The sequence below is a fragment of the Fukomys damarensis genome, unplaced genomic scaffold, assembly GCF_012274545.1.
Source record: "Fukomys damarensis isolate Sample0158 unplaced genomic scaffold, DMR_v1.0_HiC HiC_scaffold_14, whole genome shotgun sequence".
Lineage (NCBI taxonomy): Eukaryota > Metazoa > Chordata > Mammalia > Rodentia > Bathyergidae > Fukomys > Fukomys damarensis.
In genome coordinates, this window is record NW_022900926.1 from 42,164,425 (window position 1) to 42,187,119 (window position 22,695).

At 45.3% G+C, this 22,695-nt stretch overlaps 1 protein-coding gene across 2 annotated transcripts in view; it reads left to right on the plus strand.

Moving 5' to 3' along the window:
- The window catches only part of Agpat4 (1-acylglycerol-3-phosphate O-acyltransferase 4), a 115,100-nt gene that overhangs the window by 72,522 nt on the left and 19,883 nt on the right, over window positions 1-22,695 (plus strand). For both annotated transcript variants that reach the window (XM_010631037.3, XM_010631036.2), the window contains exon 3: window positions 17,713-17,882. In XM_010631037.3, the coding sequence (XP_010629339.1) occupies window positions 17,713-17,882 (170 nt within the window). The remainder of the gene's footprint in view (window positions 1-17,712; window positions 17,883-22,695) is intronic.

Here is a 22,695-nt window from a genome sequence, read left to right on the forward strand (position 1 = left end):
TCTGCAAAAAGTCAAACAGCTGCAGTTTACCCTTGATTATATTCTTAATCGAATTCCTCAATGTCTCCAGGATGTTGACAGGTGAGAAAAATAGATATACATCTTTAATCTTGTCTGTCTCTAGTTTCACCCACTTCTGGAGCTCCCAGTATTGCAAAATCTACCAACTGTACTTAAGATGTTTAATCCCCTTTCTTTCTGCTACTTAGGGCACAGTTGGAGAAAGTCGCAGTGAGTGAGCTTCCAGGGGTGTATCTTCTTCATTCTCTGTCTCATTCTCTCCCCTCACTCCCCCCCCTTTCCTCCCTCTTCCCCCACCTCCCTCGCTTCTTCCTGGTTCCCACGAGATAAGCAGTTTTGCTCCACCACATCCTTCTGCCAAGATGCTCTGCCTCACCTCAGGCCCACAGAAATGGAATCAGCTGACCATGAACTGAAATCTTTGAAACGTTGAACCAAAATAAATATTTCTTTCTCTAACTTTCCCAGGTGTTTTGTCACAGTGATGGAAAGCTGACTAACACATAAGGCTACCCTGCTTTTTTTTTTAATTGCCATGTTTCATCATAAGATCACTGATTAAAAGCTGTATCTATATCATGTATCTCTAAGGGAGGAAAGGAATGTACCAATTAAACTAAAGTGCACCATTAATAGTAAGGTGCACCTCAATTGCAGACAGAATGAATTGTGGATGCTTCAGAGTTGAAATATGACATAGAGCAGAGCTTCACAGAATAATACTTTATTGAAAACAAAAGCAATATTTTTCCTTTTTTTTTTCAGTCCCTGGAATTGAACCCAGGGCCTTCATACTGAGCTACCCATCTCCAGCCTTCCCACCTCCCCAGCCCTTTTTAATTTTTTTTAAAATTTTGAAACAGTCTAGGTCTCCCAGGCTGGGCTTGAACTTGTAATCCTCCTGCCTCAGCTTCCCAGAGGGCTAGAATTACAGGCATTCCCCACTATGTCTGGCTACAAAAGCAAATTCTTAAAAGAACTGCACTTAAAGTTTAAATTGGCTCTTATTGGGTGGAGGTAAGGGTTTAGGTGGGCAGCAGGTGAGGACAGAGTAATGGAGATAGGGAGATAAAAGGAAGGGAAGAAAACGGCGAGGAAACAAGAGGCTGATGGAGGTGCAGACAAGATACTGAGGGGCTGAGCTGTGCTGTGGTGGCCATGACCACCTGGATGCATGGTGGAGAAGCACATAGACCATTGATCTTTTCCTCTCTGAGACCTCAGGCAAGTCACTAACACTCTGAGCCTCAGTTTCTTCACCGTGTGGAGCAATACTAATCCTAACAGGTGACTGGGGCTGAGAATTCAGTGATTTTGTGATAAACCTTGCTCATTGGCTGGACACAATATGTGCACGGTAAGCATTGCTCCACCTTCCTCCTGCCTTTTCTGTGCTCTTTCCTCTCCTTCCCTGCTCCTTCAGTCCCCTGATGCTCTTAACCTGGTTGTGGCTGTGGCACTGAGCTGTGTGACCTGTCCCTCCAGGCTGTTGCTGTGCCAGCCAGGAGCCTGAGCTCATGCAGCCCAGCACTCTGCACACGAGAGTTGGGAAGACTGAGGACCGTCCCCAGATGGGAAAGCCTTCTCGTTCTTGACGTAGGTGTCCTCAAGACTGGCGAGTAAAGAGGGTTTAGCAACACGGTGACTGTGCCCACTCACAGGCGTCCTGACCTGGTTATACAAACTCAGATAATCCCCGGGAAAAATGATTTCTCAGGAACCTTTAGGCTGGGATATAATCAAAGCACAGATTTACTGCTTAGATGTGTTGAGCTTCTAGAAAGCATGTGCCTTGCATATGGATGAGGCCAGCATAGCAAGGAGGCTGTCACCTCAACCAGCAGGCATTCTGGGGTGGTTCAGGTGAACGCAGCCAGCCATGGCACCGCCATTTGTCATATGTACAGTGGTGTATCGGCACCCATCCGATCAGATGCTGTTAAGCTTTTGTGAAGTGAGGTTCGTGAAGCCCCTCTAAAGCCTGGTCACAGGTTGAGGCCTGTCCACCCCAAGGGGATGCTTTCCCTTTCCTCCCAGGCTACCTCCCTGAGCCACAGCAATGCCTGTTACCATGACTACCGCTGAGCTGATAAGCTCTCCAACTGCCAGACCTAACAGATAAAAATTCAGGACACCTAGCCACATCTGAATTTCATGCAAATAATGAGCATACTGTAATGTTTTAGCATTTGTCTCAGACACTCAAATTTGGCTCATAATTTAGCTTTGTTTTGTTTTGTTTAATATTGCATAGGAGCCTTCTGCTGAAAAATAATTTGTACTTTATCTGGAATTTAAATTTAATCAGGTACTTTGTATTTTATCTAGTAACTTTAATTGGAACAAAATATAACCTTGTTGAAACCCCTTAGTAGAAAATTTCACTAGAAACAACTGATGTTAAAATAAGATCTTGGTCCGGGGATTTAGCTCAGTGGTTCAGCCACCTGCTTTACAAGTGCAAGGTCCCAAGTTCTGTTCCCGGTACCCAAAAAATAAAATAAATAAAGTAAGATTTCAATTGTCTGCTGACCTTATTGATCACAATCACAGAGGTTATACAATTTATCCATTACCCCCAACAAACACACTTAGTTGGTCCTCTGTTGAAAAAGAGACAAAGTTAACTATCGTGGCACCTCTCAGCCTGAGATAAGGAAGCAATGTCTCATGTGAAGGAAATATTAAAAAAAAAAAATTCAAGAGTTCCCCTTCACATTTCTGCCCCTAAGAATTATTTTGCTAATTGTGCTTATTTTAATATCTTAATTTTTCAAAATAATGATGAATATGTGAATGTATGTGTGTTTGTATATTTCTCTGAGTAATGAATTCAAATTATGAAAATATGCCTCATTATATTCCGATAAGAGGAAGACAAGAGAAATACTAAACAGATACAAATAGAAAACAGGTATCTATTTTTTTATTTTTTGGTATCGGGGATTGAATTTGGGTCCTTTCGCTTGCAAGGCAGGCCACCAAACCGCTGAGCTAAACCCCCGTCCCAAAAACAGGTATTAAATGTAGGTTTAAAAATTTGTCTTAAGTGCACTGAAAAGATTATTAATCTCTTAATGTTTCTTTTAAAATATTTTTAATGGGCTTTAGGACTGCACCATCCTTAATTGATTTTTGACATGCTCTGTGTCTTAGGGAATCTTTTCTTAACCAAGTGATTCATGACAGGTGGCTGAGTTAGAAGCATTTGTTCAGATCCAGTGTGTGCAAACCCTGCCCTGTGTGCTGCAGGCAGTGACAATGACAAAATGAGCAAGATGCCCCTCACACTTTAAGAACCATGTACCTGCCATTTGGTAAAATAAAACAATAACCAAAAAACTAGGCCTACAACCAGAATTTGAGGAAGAAAGTAAGTAGAGGTGAAGAGAGATTCAGGGAGGAAGGTGACTGACTAGCATTCTACAACATGGTTCTTTTGCAAATGTTAATGTTCATAATTCTGGGAGTGGTGTTATAGTATCCCTTTTTCATAGGTGAACTGAAGGCCAGTGAGGTTAAAATATGTTAATGTCACACAAACCTAGTAAATAATGGGATGAGAATTCAATATTGGACCTGATTTCAAAGTACAATTATTTATCTCTCCTGAGGGATTTCAAAGAGAGAGAATTTACTTCTACCAGAGCTAAGGGGATAGGTATGTAATCTTATCTGAAAAACCTGGGAGATAGAAAAATGTGGACATGCATTCCATAGAAAGCAAGAATCTTCCAGGCCATGAGATAAGCTCAAGCAAAAGGCCACAGCCTGGGGAAAGTGCTGATGATTCTAGGTGCTTCCAGAACAGTGAGCAGTTCCGCTGGATGTCAGCTCCAGATGTGCAGTAGAAAGAAAGGGAAGAATGGGAGGGTGGGCCAGTGAGTGGGGTGGGCTGAGGGTAGTTACCTTGCCTGGTTGATGGGGAGCAGTCAGTGGAGAATATAACAGGCTTCGGGTGGCAGCAAGACACAAGACCGAGTATGAGGAGTGAGTGACACTGAGGCGGAGGCCAGAGAGGAGGTCGTCAAAGATCAGCAAGGACAACTTGGCAAATGGAAAGGAGGGTGGGTGGTGGGGATAGAAAGAGGTAGAGTGGACAGGGCTGGGAGACAGGCAGGAGTAATGGTGCTGTGAACATGTGACTCTGCCTTTCTGTAAGTTGAATTTCTTGGGAACATGGTACAGGGCTGCATGGAGTTTCTTGTGGGCTTTTTGTACCTCCCAAGAGTTACCATATCCGAGTCGGGTCCTCAGTATTTTAGGCTAAGAAATTTGATTTATTGTCATTTTAACTGGATTTTCATTAACTCATATTAAGCAATCTTATGAAATGTTCACGCATAAAAAAGGGAATACTGCTAACAATCCATTCTCAATAGAAATATTATGGGCTGAAACGCTCATATTTGCTGACCAGCAGGTTTTTGCCCTTAAGGCTAATTCTCATGTGAAGCCTCATGACATTCAGGGATTGATAAGTACATTTGCAAGCTCAGTGAAGGGAGTTAGAAGGACACTGTGCCTGGTTTCACAAGTGACAGGAGAGGCAGTGACAGGTTAAAGGTGGGTTCCCAGGCAGACAGGCCACTTGGGGTGTTGCTCAGAGCTCATTTCCTGATAGTCGTCAATGCCACAAACTTGAATGACCACTGGTGTGACTTCTTGTGGATACATTCTTTCTACAAATGTGCATATTTCTTTAAGTTAAATGGTACCTGCATCTTGGATTTGGGTCCACCCTCCCTGCACATTTCTGCATAATATCTGTTTCATAGTTTAATTTTGATAGTATCATCTTGTACCCTGTATTAAACAAGTTTTTTACTACTGTGATAAAATACCCGATGCTGGGTGATTTCACAAAGAAAAGAGATTTATTTGCTCACAGTTATGGAAGTTCAAGGGCATGAAACTGGCACCAGCTCTGCTCTGGGGAGGACATCATGGCAGGTGACATCGCAATGGTGACAACGCATGTGAGAGGATAGGATCACGTTGCCAGAGCATGACTGGGAGGGGCCAGTTTTACAGCCTCTCATAAGGGTTCCACTTATCAACACCTCCATGCTGCCACACTGAGGACCAAGCCTCCAATATGTGACCCCCTTGAGGGACAAACTATATCCAAACATGTCCCATTTCCAGGTTCTCTGGTGGTACTAAATGTGGCATCCTCACACTCAGCATGGTTACACCCATCTTATGCATATATCTAGTGTATATGCCAGCTTCAGAAATGTCACGTCCATTAAGGATAAAATCTTTCATCTTCAAGTAGAGTATTGGACTTGGTGCTTAACAAGGTTACCAGGTACTGGGGACCCAGGAGTGGGAGGTGGGGGTGGAGTATAAACGAGTCAAACATAACCATTGCCTCAGGAAACCGGCCCTGCCACCAAAGAAGTTAGCAAGTCATTATGGACACCTCCAGAGAGAGCCACAGCAGAAGCCTGAGCTCCCAGTCTGTGTGCAGAGCTGTTAGGACCTTCAGGAATTTCAGTTGCATAGCATTCCAGCAGTAGCACGGGTTCCTTGGTGCTGAAGCATGTACTCCTCCCACAGCTGGCAAGACCACTCCAGGATTCAGGGCAGGGGGTAGCTCTCCAGAGTGGAGGGTTGATCCATGATTTGAGGGGCATAGGATTTAGATCAAGTAAAACGGAGAGGCACTGATGTGTGAAGAGTTGGAAGGGAGGTAATGGGGCCTGTTGCTATGCATTGCTGGATGGCAGACACTTTACAACATGCCAGTGAATTCCTGTCTAACTTGGGGTGTTGCTGACCTTGCTTCTATAAACTGGAAGCTGAAACATCTGCAGTCCCTTCCCCACAAGAACATCTAGGAGCCCAGCAGGAAACACTTAGCAAGCATTGTACTTGCTCCTGATTTAAGGTCAGAAAGATGCCCAAAGCCAATAATGACTAAAGAGCAGCCACTGCAAGCTATACATTAGCCTGTAGTTCCTGCTCATGTGGCCCGCAAGAGGACACTGTCTCTATGTGAGACAGCCTAAGATTGAACCCTGCGAGATGGAGGTCCCCAGAGCCACTGTGCCAAGAAGAGTTGAGGCTTGAGGAACATTAGGCCTTTTAATCACTTCCAATGTAGAAAGCATTTCAGATTGCATCTTGATTTTTATCTCTTTCACAGATTAAAAAGTGGAAATCCATGGTTAACCTTGGCCTTCAGTCTCTGTGGGAATACTCCATCCATCTGATTTTTAGGTTGGCCTCCCCGTGTGTTACCTAGGAAAGTGGCAGTGGGTGTAGGAGCCAAGGTTGAGGGCTCATTACTTCCATAGAAGAGGCAACTTGTTGCTTTTATCATTTCTATAATGAAAAACTTAAGTATACATAAGAGCAAAGAGAGTAGCATAGGGATTCCCTGTATTCACAGTACTTTGATTTCATTTCATCCTGATAGTTATTGACTTGATTTTTTTTTTTTTGGTACCAGGGATCGAACTTGGGTCCTTGCGCTTGTGAGGCAGGCAGTGGAACCACTGAGCTAAATCCCTGGCCCATCCTGATAGTTATTGAATTATTAATTGACTGGTGACAATTTATAAGGTAAATTTCAGACCTTGTGTGTCATGGTATATCACCTAGAATTATGAGATGTGTTTTATAAAGAATAAGAACATCTTTGTGTAACCACTATGTCATTATCACAACTATTGGAATGAACAATATTTTCTTGATGTCATGTAATATTTGGATTTCTCCATTTGTTTCCAAAATGTCTTCTACTCCTCCTTGTCCTTCTTCTTTAACATGTAGAGTATTTGAGTCAGGATTTATATAAGGCCCACATTTAGTTATTATGTCTTTGAAGTCTCTCCATTAATGGCTGAGTAATAAGAACCCAGGACTGGAGGATCCAAGATGCCTGAATGTTGTCTCTGCTTAGTGATCCCTGAGCCACCTTCTTGGCTGTGAGCTTGAGAAGCTTGAGTGATGACAGAGGGCGATGGGAGGCTGCCAACCACCTCCCTCCCTCCCGTGGAACATCTGAGCAGAGAACAGGAATCACCAGCCCATCCCTGTCAGTGTGCCCCGCTTGGTACCCTCCAGTCATCCTTCCTTCCAACCTCGCCCTTCTGGAAGTGTAACGAGAGGCAGAGCTGTTTACCAAGCATTACTCACTCTGAGTCAACAATGCAGAGCATCTTCTATCTCAGAGTCTGTGTCCAGCCTCCCCCGACCTGATGCGGGAATGTATTGTGGGGCCGGGAGCAGAGATGGGTGTGGATCAGAACCCCACACTGTCCTGACCTGCCGTCCCAGACCAGGGTGGAGGCTATCTGATTACCATGGACTGCACAGCTCATGCCAGCTGGTGCACTCCCTCCAAGACCTGCCTGGGCCGGTCCTGCACACTGGGCACCTCAGGCGAGTGGGAGGACAGGGATAGAGGAGCTGGGCCTTTTCATACCTCTCTTTCCTAATCTTCTCCCTGAAATGTCAATACCAGAGACCGTACCTATGTACATGCTGTGTGTATGTGCTTTACATATGAAAGGGAAAGAATTGGGTGTAGCTCAGGAACAGAGTACTTTCCTGGCCTGGCAAGGCCCTGGGTTCAATCCCAAGCACAAAAATAAAGAAAGAATTTATTTTTCCACATTTTCTATTCCCAAACAAATTGTCTTTGGGGGCAGTATCACTCCACCGAGGATACTTGATCTGTCAAAACAAATCAAGTCCTGATGGTGTTCCAGAATGTGGAAAATTATTTTGAAATAAAGAGAAGTTAAAAGGATCCCCTAAAACGTCAGATTGGGAAAGTCCATCCCTAACCTCAGAGAAAGGCCCCAGCTCCTGGCGAGGGACTTCCTGTGTTCTGCCTTCTTCTTAGATCGTGTCTGTCTTGCCACAGCTTCTCTCTGTGGTTTGGGCAGGTGAGTGGGAAATTCACATACTTAGGAGATCCCAGGATGGAGATAAAAATTTTGCATATAAAGCTGGGCCCTCAATCTGGTGCCACAGGAAGATCACATGGACATCTGTTATGGAAAAGATGCAGATAGTAGTGAGTTAATTAGAAATAACTCAAAATAAAGCATCAGCGAGTCCCCAAATGAACAGAATAATGAACCTCAGTGTCATGAGGTTAAGAAGACATGACATCCTTGCAGGCTGGGGTTCAGAGCAGGTTCTGGAGACATGAGCGTGTGTGGAGCCTGGGAGCTGGGCCAGACTTGGTAGAGAGGACAGAGCGTCTAAAGGGAAGGAGCAATGAGCAGGGTGAGTGGGGTGTGGTGGGCAGTGGAGCCCCCTTCCACCACATGTCTATGGACACTGTGAAATCAGGAAGGGGGGAATCAAGGGTTCTACAGCACAGCCACAGTTTGGGACCAGGTTTGGATGGTAAATCCAGACTCTGCATTAAGCACTAGATCTCATAGGGGTTTCACTGTGCACCCTTTACCTCCTCTGGGCTCACTGCGGAGGGCCCTTCTGGGCTGGGTGGCTCTACACCTACATCAAGGATCCTCAGGGGCTGGGCTGGGGCCAGGCCTTCTTGTTTACTCAGCTCCCATTAACTGTTTGCTTTCCTGTTTTCATTTCAGTGTCTTTACAGGGCCTGAAACAGGTGGGTCTAGTGGGCACTTTATAATTTGCAAACTGACCTTCAGGGGAAAAAGGGAATTACTACCTGGCTCTTCCAGGTCTCTTGCCTCAGAGAAAACCAGGAACACTTGTGCCTCATGTCACTGTAGAGAATGATCAGCACCCTGATCTTTCCAGCTGCCTTTTTTTTGTATTTTTGGAGACTTTTGAGAAAGAGAGGTTAAATTTCTCCCTTAAATTTTTATCAGTTGAAAATTAAATTATAAAAAGCTGTTATAAATATATAATTACACATACTTATTATATTACACGTAACATAGAATTACTTATGTAATTATGGCATTATTAAAATTAGATAAAGTGAGTGATAAAAATGGGCTGTCTCCCTTGTGGAGTTGCTCCTGGCCAACGCTGACTTGAACAACAAGCCCTACTCTCCAGGGCTCCTGCCAGCAGTCTGTAGATTTCCAGGTCTTACCTGTAGGATCTGTGCCTCCTCCTTTTGGCAGATTCCTTCTCAGCACTTTGACCAGCTTGGCCAAGCAGAGGAGAGGAGAAGAGGGGAGGGGAGGGAAGGGGAGGAGAGGAGAAGCTGTCTGGGGCTGTGGGTGTGCAGGAACCCAGGGACGCACCGTGGGGATGAGTGGCATCGCAGCCCCTGCCGGCCTGTGCCAGAGAGGAGAGGGTCTGCAAATAAGCTGTGTCATTGGGGTTTTGCAGGGAGGATTTGGAGCCCAGGGTCTTGACCAGCTTGGAGCCAGGTCCATGGTACTTAGCATCTGTAGAGGGCAGGGCAGAAAGCAAGAGGGAGCGGGGTGTAGGACAACAGCCTCGGGTCAGTGCATGTTCTCATTTCTTTCTTGTCTGAGTTTCTCTGTCCCTTATTTATTTTGTGCCATTGATGTTATACTATTGTTAGGAGCAGCAGCATTTGAGAGGAGAAAAAGCAATGGCTATGTGCTGGATTTGTAGTCATTGCTTTCAGTGCTTGGAGTAGCAGTCTCCAACCATTGACCAATTACATAGAAGACAATATTTCCACACATGGGTGGGAAGTGACTTCAGGATAACTCAAGCACATTGTATTTGTTGTACTCTTTATTTCTATTATTATTACATTAGATTCTCATAAGAGCATGCAACCTAGATCCCTCGCATTCACAGTTCACAGTGGGTTCTAGCTCCTCAAGAGAATCCCAAGCCATGGCTACTCTAAAGGAGGGGGAGCTCAGGCAGTAATTAAGTCTTGGAGAATGATTCCTAAGAGGGGCCAGTACTGGTCAAGGCCCAGGGTTGCAGCACCCCGCTTCAACATATCTGATCTTTATAATAAACTTACGGGCTGGATATTTCATCTTCGAATTGGAGATGGTCAAGGTGTGATCCTCCCACTTTAATCTTCCTCTTTCCCACCCCTTTGTTCTCTTTCCCCTCCTCCCTGTGCAACAAGTCACAGTGGGCTCCAGTGGCACAGCCTGGGTTCAGCCTCAGAGAGCCCACATCCTAGCTGTGGGGCTGTGGGCTATGGTCTCACCTCTCTGTGCCTCAGCATCCTCAACTGTCAAATGGGGACACTGGCAGTGGCTCTCCCAGGATGTCGTGAACTCAGTATTAGTTGCTACAACTTTCCTCCTTCGTGCCTAGGGAAACCAGTGCTCCTCTTCCTTCCTTCCACTTTCCTTTGTTCTCTTGCTCGGCCCTATCTGTTATTCCGTTAAGCTGAATGGTACCAGAGCAAATACAACAAAACTAAATCTGTACGTCTGGCCACATGTCTTGGTAGCTAGCTATCTGGGTTTTGTCCTTCAGTCGGCCCCTGAGGAAGTAGTAGGTAACAGTCTGGGGTTTTACACTGAGGGTCACATGCTGTGTCATATACCCCTCCCTGGATAGGACTGGGGGAACTGGGACTCACTCCATGGGGTCACCTACTAGAGATGGCAAAGTAGGCAGCAGCCTTGGGCCAGTGCCACGTGTGTCCCTGAGGAGTAGCACTGGGTGGAGCGGCTCTCTGGAGAAACAGCCCTCACTGCCCCACCCATGGGGAGCAGCCACAGGAAATATACAGTTGGCCACATACGGCAAACTGGAGAATTCAAGCATGGCTGCATTCTGTGGGAGAACCTGGGATGGGAGTGTCCCAGTGTGGGGCAGCCTTCCCTTCCCTCCTGTGTGCCATGCCTCTTCTCCCCACCAATGCCTCTTTGACAAATGCTGGCAATTCTGTCAATATAGTCTGAATTCAGGGCAAAGTGGCTTGGGGCTGGTGCTGGGGCTCCCAAAACCCAGTAGGTACTAGTCTCCCTTGCTAGTAATATGAGGATATTCTTGAGGATGAAGATGGATAGATGGAGGATGGAGTTGAAAGGTAGCCTAGGATTGCTTGGCTAAAACGTGTATGAAGTCTATGACATCACTTAATCCTACACACACATACACACACACACACACACACACACACACACACACACACACACACACACACACACACACACATATCAGTCAGCCAGTAGGTATCATAAACTGAGTGTTTCTAGGTCCTGTACATGGACCCTTGGTAGGGGCATGGCAGGCCAGTACTGGCCTCAAAAGCTAAACCCCAGCTCTGGTTACCACATCTGGTCAGCTGCTGTGAGGGCCTGAAAAGAGCACTTTGAGTCCCTTCCTGTGGGCAGCCACTGAAAGAAAATGATTTCAGGCAACAGCGTCCAGAGGACTCCTGGTTGGGGGAGGAACCATGTCCTCCAGTAGATGAAGGAGGAAGTGTACTCCTCCAACCTGGGTTCCTTTTTAGGTCAGGAACAAAGGTCTTTCATTGTTACCTATAGAATTTGGCTCTAGCTTAAGCCCTAAAATGGAAGTTATTGGAAGGACATTGGGTCACACACACACATTATGCCCAGCCAGCAGACCACAGGAGAGCCAGCCCCAGGGACCTGAGGAAGGTGAACCACAGGATGATCCTCACCCTGTGTGACTCACCAGCAAACTCCAGTGCATGACTCTTGTTCCCAGAAGGGGGCTGACTGGCCAGGACAAGTTACAGACTCAGGCCCGGGGTTCCCTCCCACCCAAACTCCTGGGAATATATCCCGTGGTTCCCATGCCTATCTATACAGGTGGTTGGTTAAGCCTGTTGACAATGCATTTAAACAAGGCAAGAATGCAGAGGAACCAAATACCTCCTAATCAAGGGGACTTGATGGCTGTTGGCATCAATCACAAAGTCAGAACACAGAGTGAGCAAAGAATAAAAATGTCTGGTTCACCAAAAGTTTCCAGTGGAGTCAGTCCATGGGGATGGCATCAAGGGGACAACATATTCTTCTCCATGGTCCAGGTCATTTCCCTCTCTGCCATTACCATTTGGTGGCCCTGAGGACCCAGCTAACTAAGTGCTCACTAAGTAACGTTGGCATACTGAAAGGGTGTGTGTGTGTATGTGTGTGTGTGTGTGTGTGTGTGTGTGTGTGTGTGTGCGCGCGCGCACGCGTGTGTGTGCTGATCTCCATTTGGCAGCACCTAATTTCTCCCAGGTGGCCTTCCTGGGTAGGAACCTGGTGATCTGGTAATTCTTATTCCCTGAAACTTTCACATGTAAAGGTGCTTTCCACCCAGTGTGCCTCCACATGTATGTACCACAGACCTGGACAGGATGATGATGTGTGCTCAGCAGAGATATGGGGCAGGCCTTGGGTAGATGCAACAGCAGATGGACTCTGATCTAGCTCACCCACAAATCTCTGATCTCTGTAACGATGCTGGCCCAGCTTCCTTTCTGCACTTCTCCCTAGAGAGCCCCTCTCAGGACAATTCATCTGCAGTCTTCAGGCCTTTCAAGGTAGTAGGAGCCAAAGGACCACCTCCTTCTTGCCGCTTCTACTTCAGTTGTCATTTGCTGAATTATTTTACTATCAGGTTTACTGTTTTTCAATTAATTGCTTGACTCCAATTAATTGATTAATTGATGAATGACTCCAATTCTAGGTAAAAACTTTGATTGCTTTTAATATTAATTAGTTGGAATGCCAAATGCTTCAGGGCAAAAACCTTCTCTTTGCTTCTCTTGGATTGGCCTCTGTAGATTGATTACTGGCTTCTGATGTCCTTGTTATAGGATTGTGAACAGAAGTTCTTAGCCAGTGACTCATCCCCCAAGCAGAAATTGGAGGCTCTACTTTCTTCCAGGCCCCTCAAGTTCCCTTGTGCTACGGTTAGGATCTGGCCTGTCCCCCAAAGGGCCATGTGCTAAAGGCTTTGTCATCAGTCTGTGGCACTGTGGGAAGTGGAGGAACCTTTAGCAGGTGAGTCGTAGTGGGAGGAAGTTAAGTCCCCTAAAGGGGATGTTTGGAGCCTTTCCTCTCACTTAATCCTACACACACACACACGTGCACATTTTGCTTTCTGGAAGCCATGAGGAGAGCCATTTTGCTCCAACACATGCTTTCCTGCCACCACAGGCCCAAAGCAACAGAACCAGCCAACCATGGACCCATGAACCAAAATAAAGCTTTTCTCCTTTAAATTGATTTATCTCAAGTATTTTATCACAGCAGTGGAAATTGCCTAACACACCTGGTCAGGATCTGTCACTCCAGTGCCTTTTGGTAGCTTGCTGAGTTAAATTGCAAGGGCCAAATAATGTGTCCTTTGATACATAATAATAATGTGTCCTTTGACACATAATAATAATGTGTCCTTTGTGGAGGAATGAAGTTTTGTGAGGGGAGAAAGCTAGCAATTTTGAGATCTGCCACCAGTGATTGGTGGTAAGGGTGGGCAGGATAGGCTGAAATTTGTGTTAGCATTGATTGAGCTGCCAATACCCACAGGACCCCAGGGGACCCCAGGCTAAGGTTGGGCAGCATTGCTGATCACGCTGTAGGAGAATAAGTGAAACCTGAACTCAGGGAGATATTTCTAAGTTGTATGTAATTATTTGCATAGAGACATCGAACTAAAAAGTCAGCTAGTGGGTCACTCAGATAAAGCCAAAAGTTGAGTTCCTACCATATGTTGGCTATGTGGGTAAGGACATAGGAAACAGAGATGAACCAAACATGGCCCTGGCCTCAAGGCTGTCAAGAACTCCATCTCCATTAGGAACATGAAGGACACACTTGGTCTCTGCCCTCAAGGAGTTTGTACTGTGAATTCAGGAAATAGGAAAAGGACCTCCTGGTACATTGTTGAGTCAAGCATAGTTTAGAAAGGTTTTTTTTAGGACAATTTGAAAGCATCCAAAAAATTGAAATATGTCCACTTTTAATTTATAATTCCTCTTTTTAGTATATCTATGCTGGAGAAATATTAGTATAAATATATTTAAAACAATACATTTTCAAAGATGTTTGGCACAATATTATTTATAACAGTAAGAAAGCAAGGGAGGAAGTGATAATAAGTGGAGGGATGGCTGAATATATCAGGTTACATCCACACCACCAGCTACTATGCAGTTATTGTATTGGACTTTACAAAACTGACATTCTGGCTACTTTTGACTTGGCAATGGCAATTTTACGCAGTGAACAAAGACTAGGAGATTATTCATTTCTTCATCTTTCAAATGAAGCTAATAATTCAGTGCTTTACATTGTATAATGCAGTATCACATATAAAGCACCTACTGTGTGACCAGTGCTTGATAACTATTTCCTGATTATCTGTAAATGGAATATAACAATTGTTCACTGGAAGCAAAGAGTGATGCATTAAAATTAAACTCAAAAATTAAAAATAAACTTTGTAGAAAATATACTGTTTTAAAACATATATATGAATACACTGTGTATGTGTGTGTCTGTAAATGCATGCCTAGGAGAAGGATTGAAAGATCTTGCTCCATACTGTTCACACTCACACTGTTCTTAATGGTTAACCCAGAGGAAGGGGAGGCAGGGAGGTAAAGAGGAAATATCTCAGTCAGGTTCAGCCCAGAAGCAGAGTCACTGCAAGAGCATGGCATGTTCACACTTATAAAAGGGCTGGTCTTAAGGAACTGGCCTTATCAACCATGGGGCTGGTCAGGGAGTTTCTGGAGGGCTCTCCTGCTGCCTGGAGTCCAAAGGACAGGTAGTCAAGAAGGGTAAGGAATATAAATCAGGGTAGGGCAAGAGGTTAGTGCCTCCATATAGGAGCTGGAACCTGCGAGAATGGGCTTTAACACGCATCCGTTCTTCTCTCATCTGGCCCTGATGGAAATTTGGCATTGATGGGGTATTAGCACTGATAAAGATCTGGCAGTGGGGGGATCTGGCATTGAAGCAGTAGGTGTCCTGCCCAGGCACATGACATGGAAGTCAGGGGAACGAGAAGAAACAATTGCAGGCTCAACAGCTGTTTCACATGCACGTAAGCCGTGAATCAGCAGATCAACAACAGCATGTGTGAAACACAAATGGCGCTCCCCAAACCTCCATGAGTGTGGCACCCTCTACCCACAGACACACTAGAAAGAGAAACTAGGAAATGCAGTTCAGGCTAACTTAGCTGCCACCTTCCAAAGCTATCAAGGGGAATGTTTCATTTTCCTTTATGTACTTCTGGATTGGTCAAATTATTTTACAATGAGATTATATAATTGTGTTTCTTGTGACTAAAAACAATGGAAAATTTATAGAAGAAAGAGAAAGAAAGAAGGAAAAGGAAAGAAAGAAAAAGAGAGACAGAGATGGAGGGAGGGATATAAAACTCCTCTAGCCAGTGTGGTTTGGAGTTCAGCTGTAGTCAGCAACCTGTTGAGATGAGTGAGAATTTGGTCTTTCTCACTGCTGTATGCCTAGCTCAGCCGCTGTCTCTCTACTGGGCTGCCTTGGTCCCTTCTTCACTGGACTCTCTGCTTCTGCTTTTCCTATGTCAATTTGTCCCCACCTCAGTGTGAGTCATGTTTCAAAATGTTCAAAATGCTGATGTGGGTCTATTTACAGAAGCTCCAGTGGCTCCTCATTGCCTCTAGGATGAAACTATCAATCAGAACTCTGCAGAGTTCTCTGCAGGACTTTGTGAGTCCCCCCACCACCACCCCGCCACACACCTTCAGTGGTCACAGAGCCTTGTGTGTGGTAAAGTTGTCATGCATACAATGGTAATAAAAGTTGGCTATTTACTGATTACCTGCTATGCTTGATATCCTTCTGGGTGCCTTACACACATAGTCACAGGTAATATGCACAGCCCCTCTAAAAGCATTTGCTATTCCTAGTTTACAGACAGGAGACCTTCAGAAACATGTAAAGTCTCATGATAGTATATGGCCCAAGCACGTATGGTGCCTGCCTGGGTCTGATTCTCAGCTCCCAAGCATGACATCTAGCAGTGATGAACTAAACAAATCTTTCTCCTTCTCCTTGTCACACTGTTTTGAGATTGTTGACCTCTCTTTCTCTGGGCAGTATTCCCTAAGAAGACAGGGTTCTGATCTGAGTCCTTGGTATCCATTACCATTACAGCTAGGTAAACACACAACCTTGTCCAAAAGCACCAATGTGCCAGGTGCCAGGTGCTTGATAAATGTTGGAACCCGTCTAGGGGCAACATGGGGCTGTGGACTATGATGGAGGAGGTAATGTGCTGTAATCGCAAGCCCTGATAGAGCCTTCGTGGATGGAGCATGTGAATGGTGGAAGAGAGAACTGGCTCTAGGCAGGGAGGAGGAGCACAGAGACATTCCCCATGGTCTATGGCACAATGCAGATGTGAGTCACATAAGCCATTCATTCAGCTCTGAGTTCCTGACTTCCACGTGCCAGTAATGGAGTAGGTGGTTCCTACTCATCCAGGTTCTTAAACAAAATTTGTGCAGCTCTAGGATCCTCTGCCTACCCAGTGGAGACAATGGATCCCTTTCTCAGCTGCCCTGCCTGGCTGCATGTTGTGCTGTAGTCCCTCCTCCTGTTCCCATCTCTTTGTCACTGAGTTGCCATTTCTAGCTGCCATCATTATCAGTACCCAGTGGGACAACTAGAAATAGAAGCGTCTTATCAACTACTTCTGCAAAAGAAAGGGGGCATTTTTGTTTGTAATTATACTGATACTTTCAATTGGTAGGAGCTTAATGTGTGCCATTCCCCACGTGCCCACACTTTAGTTTCTCCAAGTCCCCATGAGAAAATCCCACTCCAGAGATGAGGATGCTGTGGCACTTGGGGTTGACTTGTCTACAGCCCCACAGTGCCACTGCTTGGAAGGTAGTCCATGGCCCTCCAGAAGGTTCTGGTACCCACATTCAGCCTCCAGGGGCAGACAAATTCAGACCCACCCACTTTTGTGTGCATGTGGTATGGAGAGCCTGTAGCTAAATGTGTACCCCACTACTTGGGGTACACATGAAAAGGGCTACTACTTTTGCAGATGGCTCATGTACCCACCTGCCCACCTGCCAACACCTTCTGCTTTAAAAATTCATTTCAAATGCTCTATGATCGGCAGCATTCAACTGTGTTTCTGGACAATTTTGCCATATGAGTTTTTCCTGAGGCCACCAGGTAGGAAAGTGGCCAAGCAGACTAGAGGAGTCACTGAAGAATAAACTGGAAGGGTCTTTATCCCCTCTTCTCAAGCTTCTTAAGAGAATGTGCTAATAGTTTTATTGGAGCCTTCAGAATGATGACTGATGGACCCATGACCTTGCGATGCTGGAACTTTTGCTACCACACACCACGGTCCTCCATTAGTACTGGCGCCCTCTGATGTCATCAAGGGGAAGAAAAAGTGGGTACTTAGTATTCTGTGATGGAGTTTATAATTATTGCAATTAGTCATTTTCCAGGGCAGTAAGAGTTATCTACATCACCTCATACTCCTTTCCAAGCTCTGTCAACCCAAGGGCACAGATGCTTGATGTCTTTAGACTTTCCAATTTATTTTCTTGCCAGGTATTAAATCAAGGAATGTTAGTCACTGGCTGTCTCAAAGCTTCCTCTTCATCCCTTGGAATCTTTTTCACTGTTCCTTTAGCCTCTACACCCTTTCAAGGATTGGAGTTTGAGCTAAAATAACCCAGAATGTTACCCTAAAAGCTGCTCTCTCCCCCAGCATGGCCCAAAGAACTGCCCTGAGATCATAGGCTGGTGAAATAAACATCTATCTGCTTGTCGCTGTGGTTTGTTTCAGAGCTGGTGATGCTGCTGGAGTGGTGGTCAGGCACAGAGTGCACCATCTATACAGACCCACACGTCTACCCTAAGTATGGAAAGGAAAATGCCATCGTAATTTTGAACCACAAATTTGAAATCGACTTTCTCTGTGGCTGGAGCCTGTCAGAGCGCCTCGGAATCTTAGGGGTAAGTGGCAGGCATGGTCAGGTACCTTACTCATTTCTGTGGGTCAGTACTATAACTTGCCTTTTTTCCTCTTGGTCATTCAGAATTTTCAGAAGAATCTGCAGAGTTTTTTGTTTGTTTTTTTTTTCCAAGATGAAATGTTCTTCAAAAGCTGCTTTTCATTCTTGCTAAGGATCAGGTTCAACATCTTAGAAACAATAGCAATTCAACTATTACTACTGCCATGTATTTTACATTATATACAGTTAGTTTATTTAGCCCTTACACAAACATTTGTGAGTAACTAGATGATAAACTACCTCCCCCCTTTAAAACACTAAGTTATAGAGAGTTTTAATTTCTGCTCAGTGTTACAGAGCTGTGATTGGTTTTAAACTAGTCTGACTTCAGTTCGTATTCTTAATTATTTTACTGCTTGCTTGGCTAGCAGGCACAATTCACCACGAATTTTAATTGCTATAGGCTTAGAAAAAGTTAATTGCTAATTTTTATTGATATAGGCTTAAAAAACATTAAATCCTAAGTAAGAAAGTTTGAATTGCTGAATTTAGAATTAATATTAAATTCTGTTTTTCCCCAATTAGTTTGACTTTTTGCCCATAGCTTGCATGCATTGGAACTGGGTCTCTTCAGTTGACCTTTGCCATTTTTAACACACCAAGGCATATCATGGTTGAACCTGAACCACATAAGTGAGTCAAAGTCATCAAGGGCACTCAGTGATTGCTGGGGAAGCCACAGCATGGATTGGCTCAAGGCAGTAAAGGCCCTGGCAGTTTGCATCACAACTTGGAGATTAGGAAACTGGAAATAGTTCCCTCCAGGCAGACAAGAGAGCTACTCACATCACAGCTGCTCATGGTAGCCTTTGAAGATGGAATCATGGTATTTAGGATATGGAAGATTGATATCACAGAGGACAGATGGGACAGAGGGACTAGAGAATTCAGTGGTCTCATTTTTCCAGGCAGGTAAAAAGAGCCTTTTGCCAGCAGGGTCTCCTTTGTTTTCCTATTTAAAATTCCAGTGTTTTTTTTTTAAATCTCTATGTGCATGTATGTCCAAAATATTTTCAAAACAAAATCAAAAATTCTAACAGAGTGCTTTCCCTTTATCCTTGGGGTGAGTAAGACATTCTGAGGATGCTTGAAACCACAGATAATTCTCAACCCTATAGTCTTGTTTTTTCTATATATCCATACCCATGATAAAGTCTAATCTATAAATAGGCATATGAAATAATTAATAATAACTAATAATAAGAAAAATTTAAAGATATACTGTAATGCAAGTTATTAAATATCTATGAGTTACTTATTTCTGCGGTTTTCTAGTCCACATTTCCAGAATATAGTTGATCACTGATAAGGGAGAACCTCTCAGACAGAGGTCTTCCTTACAATTTTCTAGTTTGTGTTCTCTCCAAGTCAAGACTGCCCTTTAAAATGTCATTGTCACTGATCCCACTGATTATTAGTTACAGGGCCCTCTTCTGTTCTGGGGAAGACACACAGTTTCCTGCATGCTGAAATAGAGCTGTTGCAGAACTCACCTAATGACGTACTGCTGTCTCTGGGACCCTGTGCTCAGGGTGCAGTGCACTGGCAGCTAGTGGCCCCTGGTTTTCTGGGTGGCTTTTGTGGCATTCCTGCTCAGGCATGCAGACCCGTATAGTAGCAAGGCAGGAGTCCCTGTGGCCAGTGGGCCAGCTGGGCTCTAAGGCACCTTCAGACCCCTTCTCTGCCCTTTGCAGCAGTGAGCTCCTGTGCACATGGATGGCCCGCCTCTGACTGTGTCATTTCTAATCCTTATACATTACCATTCACACTTTATAAAGAAAAGAACCTCCACTGGGAAGTGATTTACCCTGGGACAGCAGCTAGTGAGTATGATTTCAAAGTTTCACTCTTCCACACACTCAGGTAGAGTTGAGAAATAAAGCTGGGGCCTGAAGCTCCAGACCTGCCACAGGCAAGAAATGACAGGCTAACTGCAGGGGTACTGGCCTTCTGGCTCCCTCCTGGCTTGAGGTGTGCACAGGGCTGGCTCTGAGGTGGGAGTTGCATTAGGGACAGGTGGAGCAAAAACAGAAGACGGAGGAAGCATGTGGATGTTCCAGAGGCCCTGCTCAGGGGGAGGCAGACACAGGTAAGAGAAAAGGTGAACCCCTGCCATTGCATGAAGAAGTGACACATGAGAGGGAACTCAGAGCTGAGAGGAAACTCCAGCCCTGAGAGGGGAGGCAGAGAGGAACCCAGAACCAGAGAAGGGACTCGGAGCTTCAGAGGTGGGAGCTTCAGGGCTACAGAGGGGATCCAGAGCCAGAGAAGGAGCAGCTATCTTGGAGCTTCTATCCTACTCCCATTTAGGGTGTTTTTTTCTTCCCAGAGCTATCACAGCCCACGGTGACTTTACATCCATCATGAGGTCTGGTGTGGATGTATTCGGGGTTCACCAGAGTGCCCTCCTTCCTGAAGCACTGGGACTTTCCATCCTAACGCTCAGTAACTTAAATGGACACTCAATTTAGAGGATTTCACATAATACCACTATAACCCAAACAAGCGCTGTGTGTGAATATTGCCATCTTGGTTACTGACCCTGTTGAGGATTAAGGAGTTTGGGAAACTCCACTTCAAGATGACGTTTGTGGGACTCAGAACCTTAGCCCATCCCAAAGAATGCCGCTTATTTTCCCAGAACTTGAGATCCCCACTCAGCAGGGCCCTCAGCTTTTCTGGATTCTCACCAAAGTGTTTCCCTGAGAAAGAGGGAGAGCCAAGAGGAGGTGAATGCTTTCTGTTTCCTTCAATTACCAGAGAAATGGCCAGGAACATTGCTATATAGATATTAGAGAAGCAAAATGCTGTCAGAGGGTGGGTGCTGGTAGAGAGGATGAGGGAGCCAAGTTGGAGGAGGCAGAGGAGGAAAGGGAGCAAGACAGGACTTTTTCACGTGCAGGTGAAAGCTACTAGGCTTTGTCCTCCCAGGAGTGTCCTCCCTACCTGGAGTATGGGCTTTGCCACCTCACAGAGGACCTGTGGCCCCCATAGAATAGATGACACCAGATGAGATGATGCAACCTCTTTCCTGAATGACCCAAGCCTCCCACTACCTTAGAAAAGATGAGAATAGCATCTTGTTATATCAGCTGAGCAGCAATGTCTTTTGTCTTCAGTGACCTTCAAAAAGAAACCTTATTCATCTCCACTTTTTCTTTAATAACATATGATACCAAGATCCTTCTGGACTCTTAAGAGATTGCGTTTTACAGAAGAAGAGGGAGAAAAAACCAGAAGTTTCCTGATTAGCATTTTTTTTTTTCCATTTTCACTTGTAACATCCTAAGGGGGGGAAAATGAGTTTAAATGGAAGTAAGTGAAATTTGCAGAAGTGCTTGAACAGGGGTTATTAGGTTGGTTTTGAGGGAAGAGTGATGAGATTCTATTTGAAAAGAGGCTTTCAAGCTTTTAAAGATTCCAAGCCCTCATTGTGTGAATGGCCAATGGTCAGCTTCCAGCCCACCTTGGAGGCTTGGGCTGGCCCACAGCCAGGGCCAGGACTCCAAAGGCTTGGCTTTGGATCTCTAACACATACGAAATCCTTCCCAGAGACAAGGGGGGCTCAGGGACAGCTAAGGGTATGTGCTACCACAGTGCCAAATGAATTGGGACATGCAGGCAAGGAGTCAAGGTTTCTGAGGCCTCAGAACCCCTTTGCTTGTCTTTTTGCTTCAGTATGCTTCGTATGAGAAGGTGAAGCTTGTGCAGTCTCTGGGCCATACAGGTTTATGCTCCAGGAAGGGTACTATTACTGTTATCAGTGTTCCTTGGTTGGGTGGCTTGTGGCTTAGAGATGAATTCGATGCCATCTGGGGTATTTTCTGTAGACTCTTGAAGCTGTATGTCCAAGCTGTCAATGGCTGTGTGATGAACCTCAGACTGAGGAGTTCGGAACCATAACATGCAGACAGTTACCTCAACTCCATCGTCAGGAATCCAGGTGCAACTTAGAGGGTCCTCAGCAAGAATCACCTATGAGGCTGAGTCACTGCCCACCAGGGGAAACAGGATGTGTACACACCCTGCCTCCAAGCTCAACCTCAGGTTGCTGCAGGCCTCTATCTTGCCCACGTGGGCTGAGTCACAGGGTCCCCTGGACATGGCAGCCACTTCCCCCAGGGGTTGCCATGACAGTGGAGCACTCAAGACCAAAGCCACAGCTTAGACAGGATGCCCATCACCTCTATCTGTTTCATGTGTTAGAGGGGGCCAGAGAGGCAAGCCCTTACTCGGGGAGGCAAAGCCAAGACTCTAGGGCCTTCTCAGAGGATGTTTAGTCTGAGACCTTCATTTTCTCCACTTACTAAGCATTATCCAGGGATATAATGTAGTTCAGCTTGGCCTGGACACATGTTGAACTGTTGGCATTTCTTCATGGGGAGAACAGCAGAGATAGGAGATCAGAATTATTTTTCCTGCACAGAAAGGATCCATGTTCTTCCAAGAGCTATGCCTGGCCTTTTTAATTTAAGGATTCCTGGTAATGATTACTATTGATAATTTGTCACCATGTGCACCCAAGGACTGTTTATTGTGTGTTTTCTGTAGGTGCAGGAAGAGAGACACAGTCTTTGCCCCCAAAGGACCCTGCAGTACATGAGGAGTGGTCCAGCAGGGACAAGCATGCACCCCGACTTACAAGGCTGGGGCTCTAAGAACCCCGAACAAAGGTGGACCATCTCCACTGGGGGCAGAAGGTGCGGGTAGGCAGGGGTGGTGCCAACCTACTTCCTCATAGACCAGTGCACTGA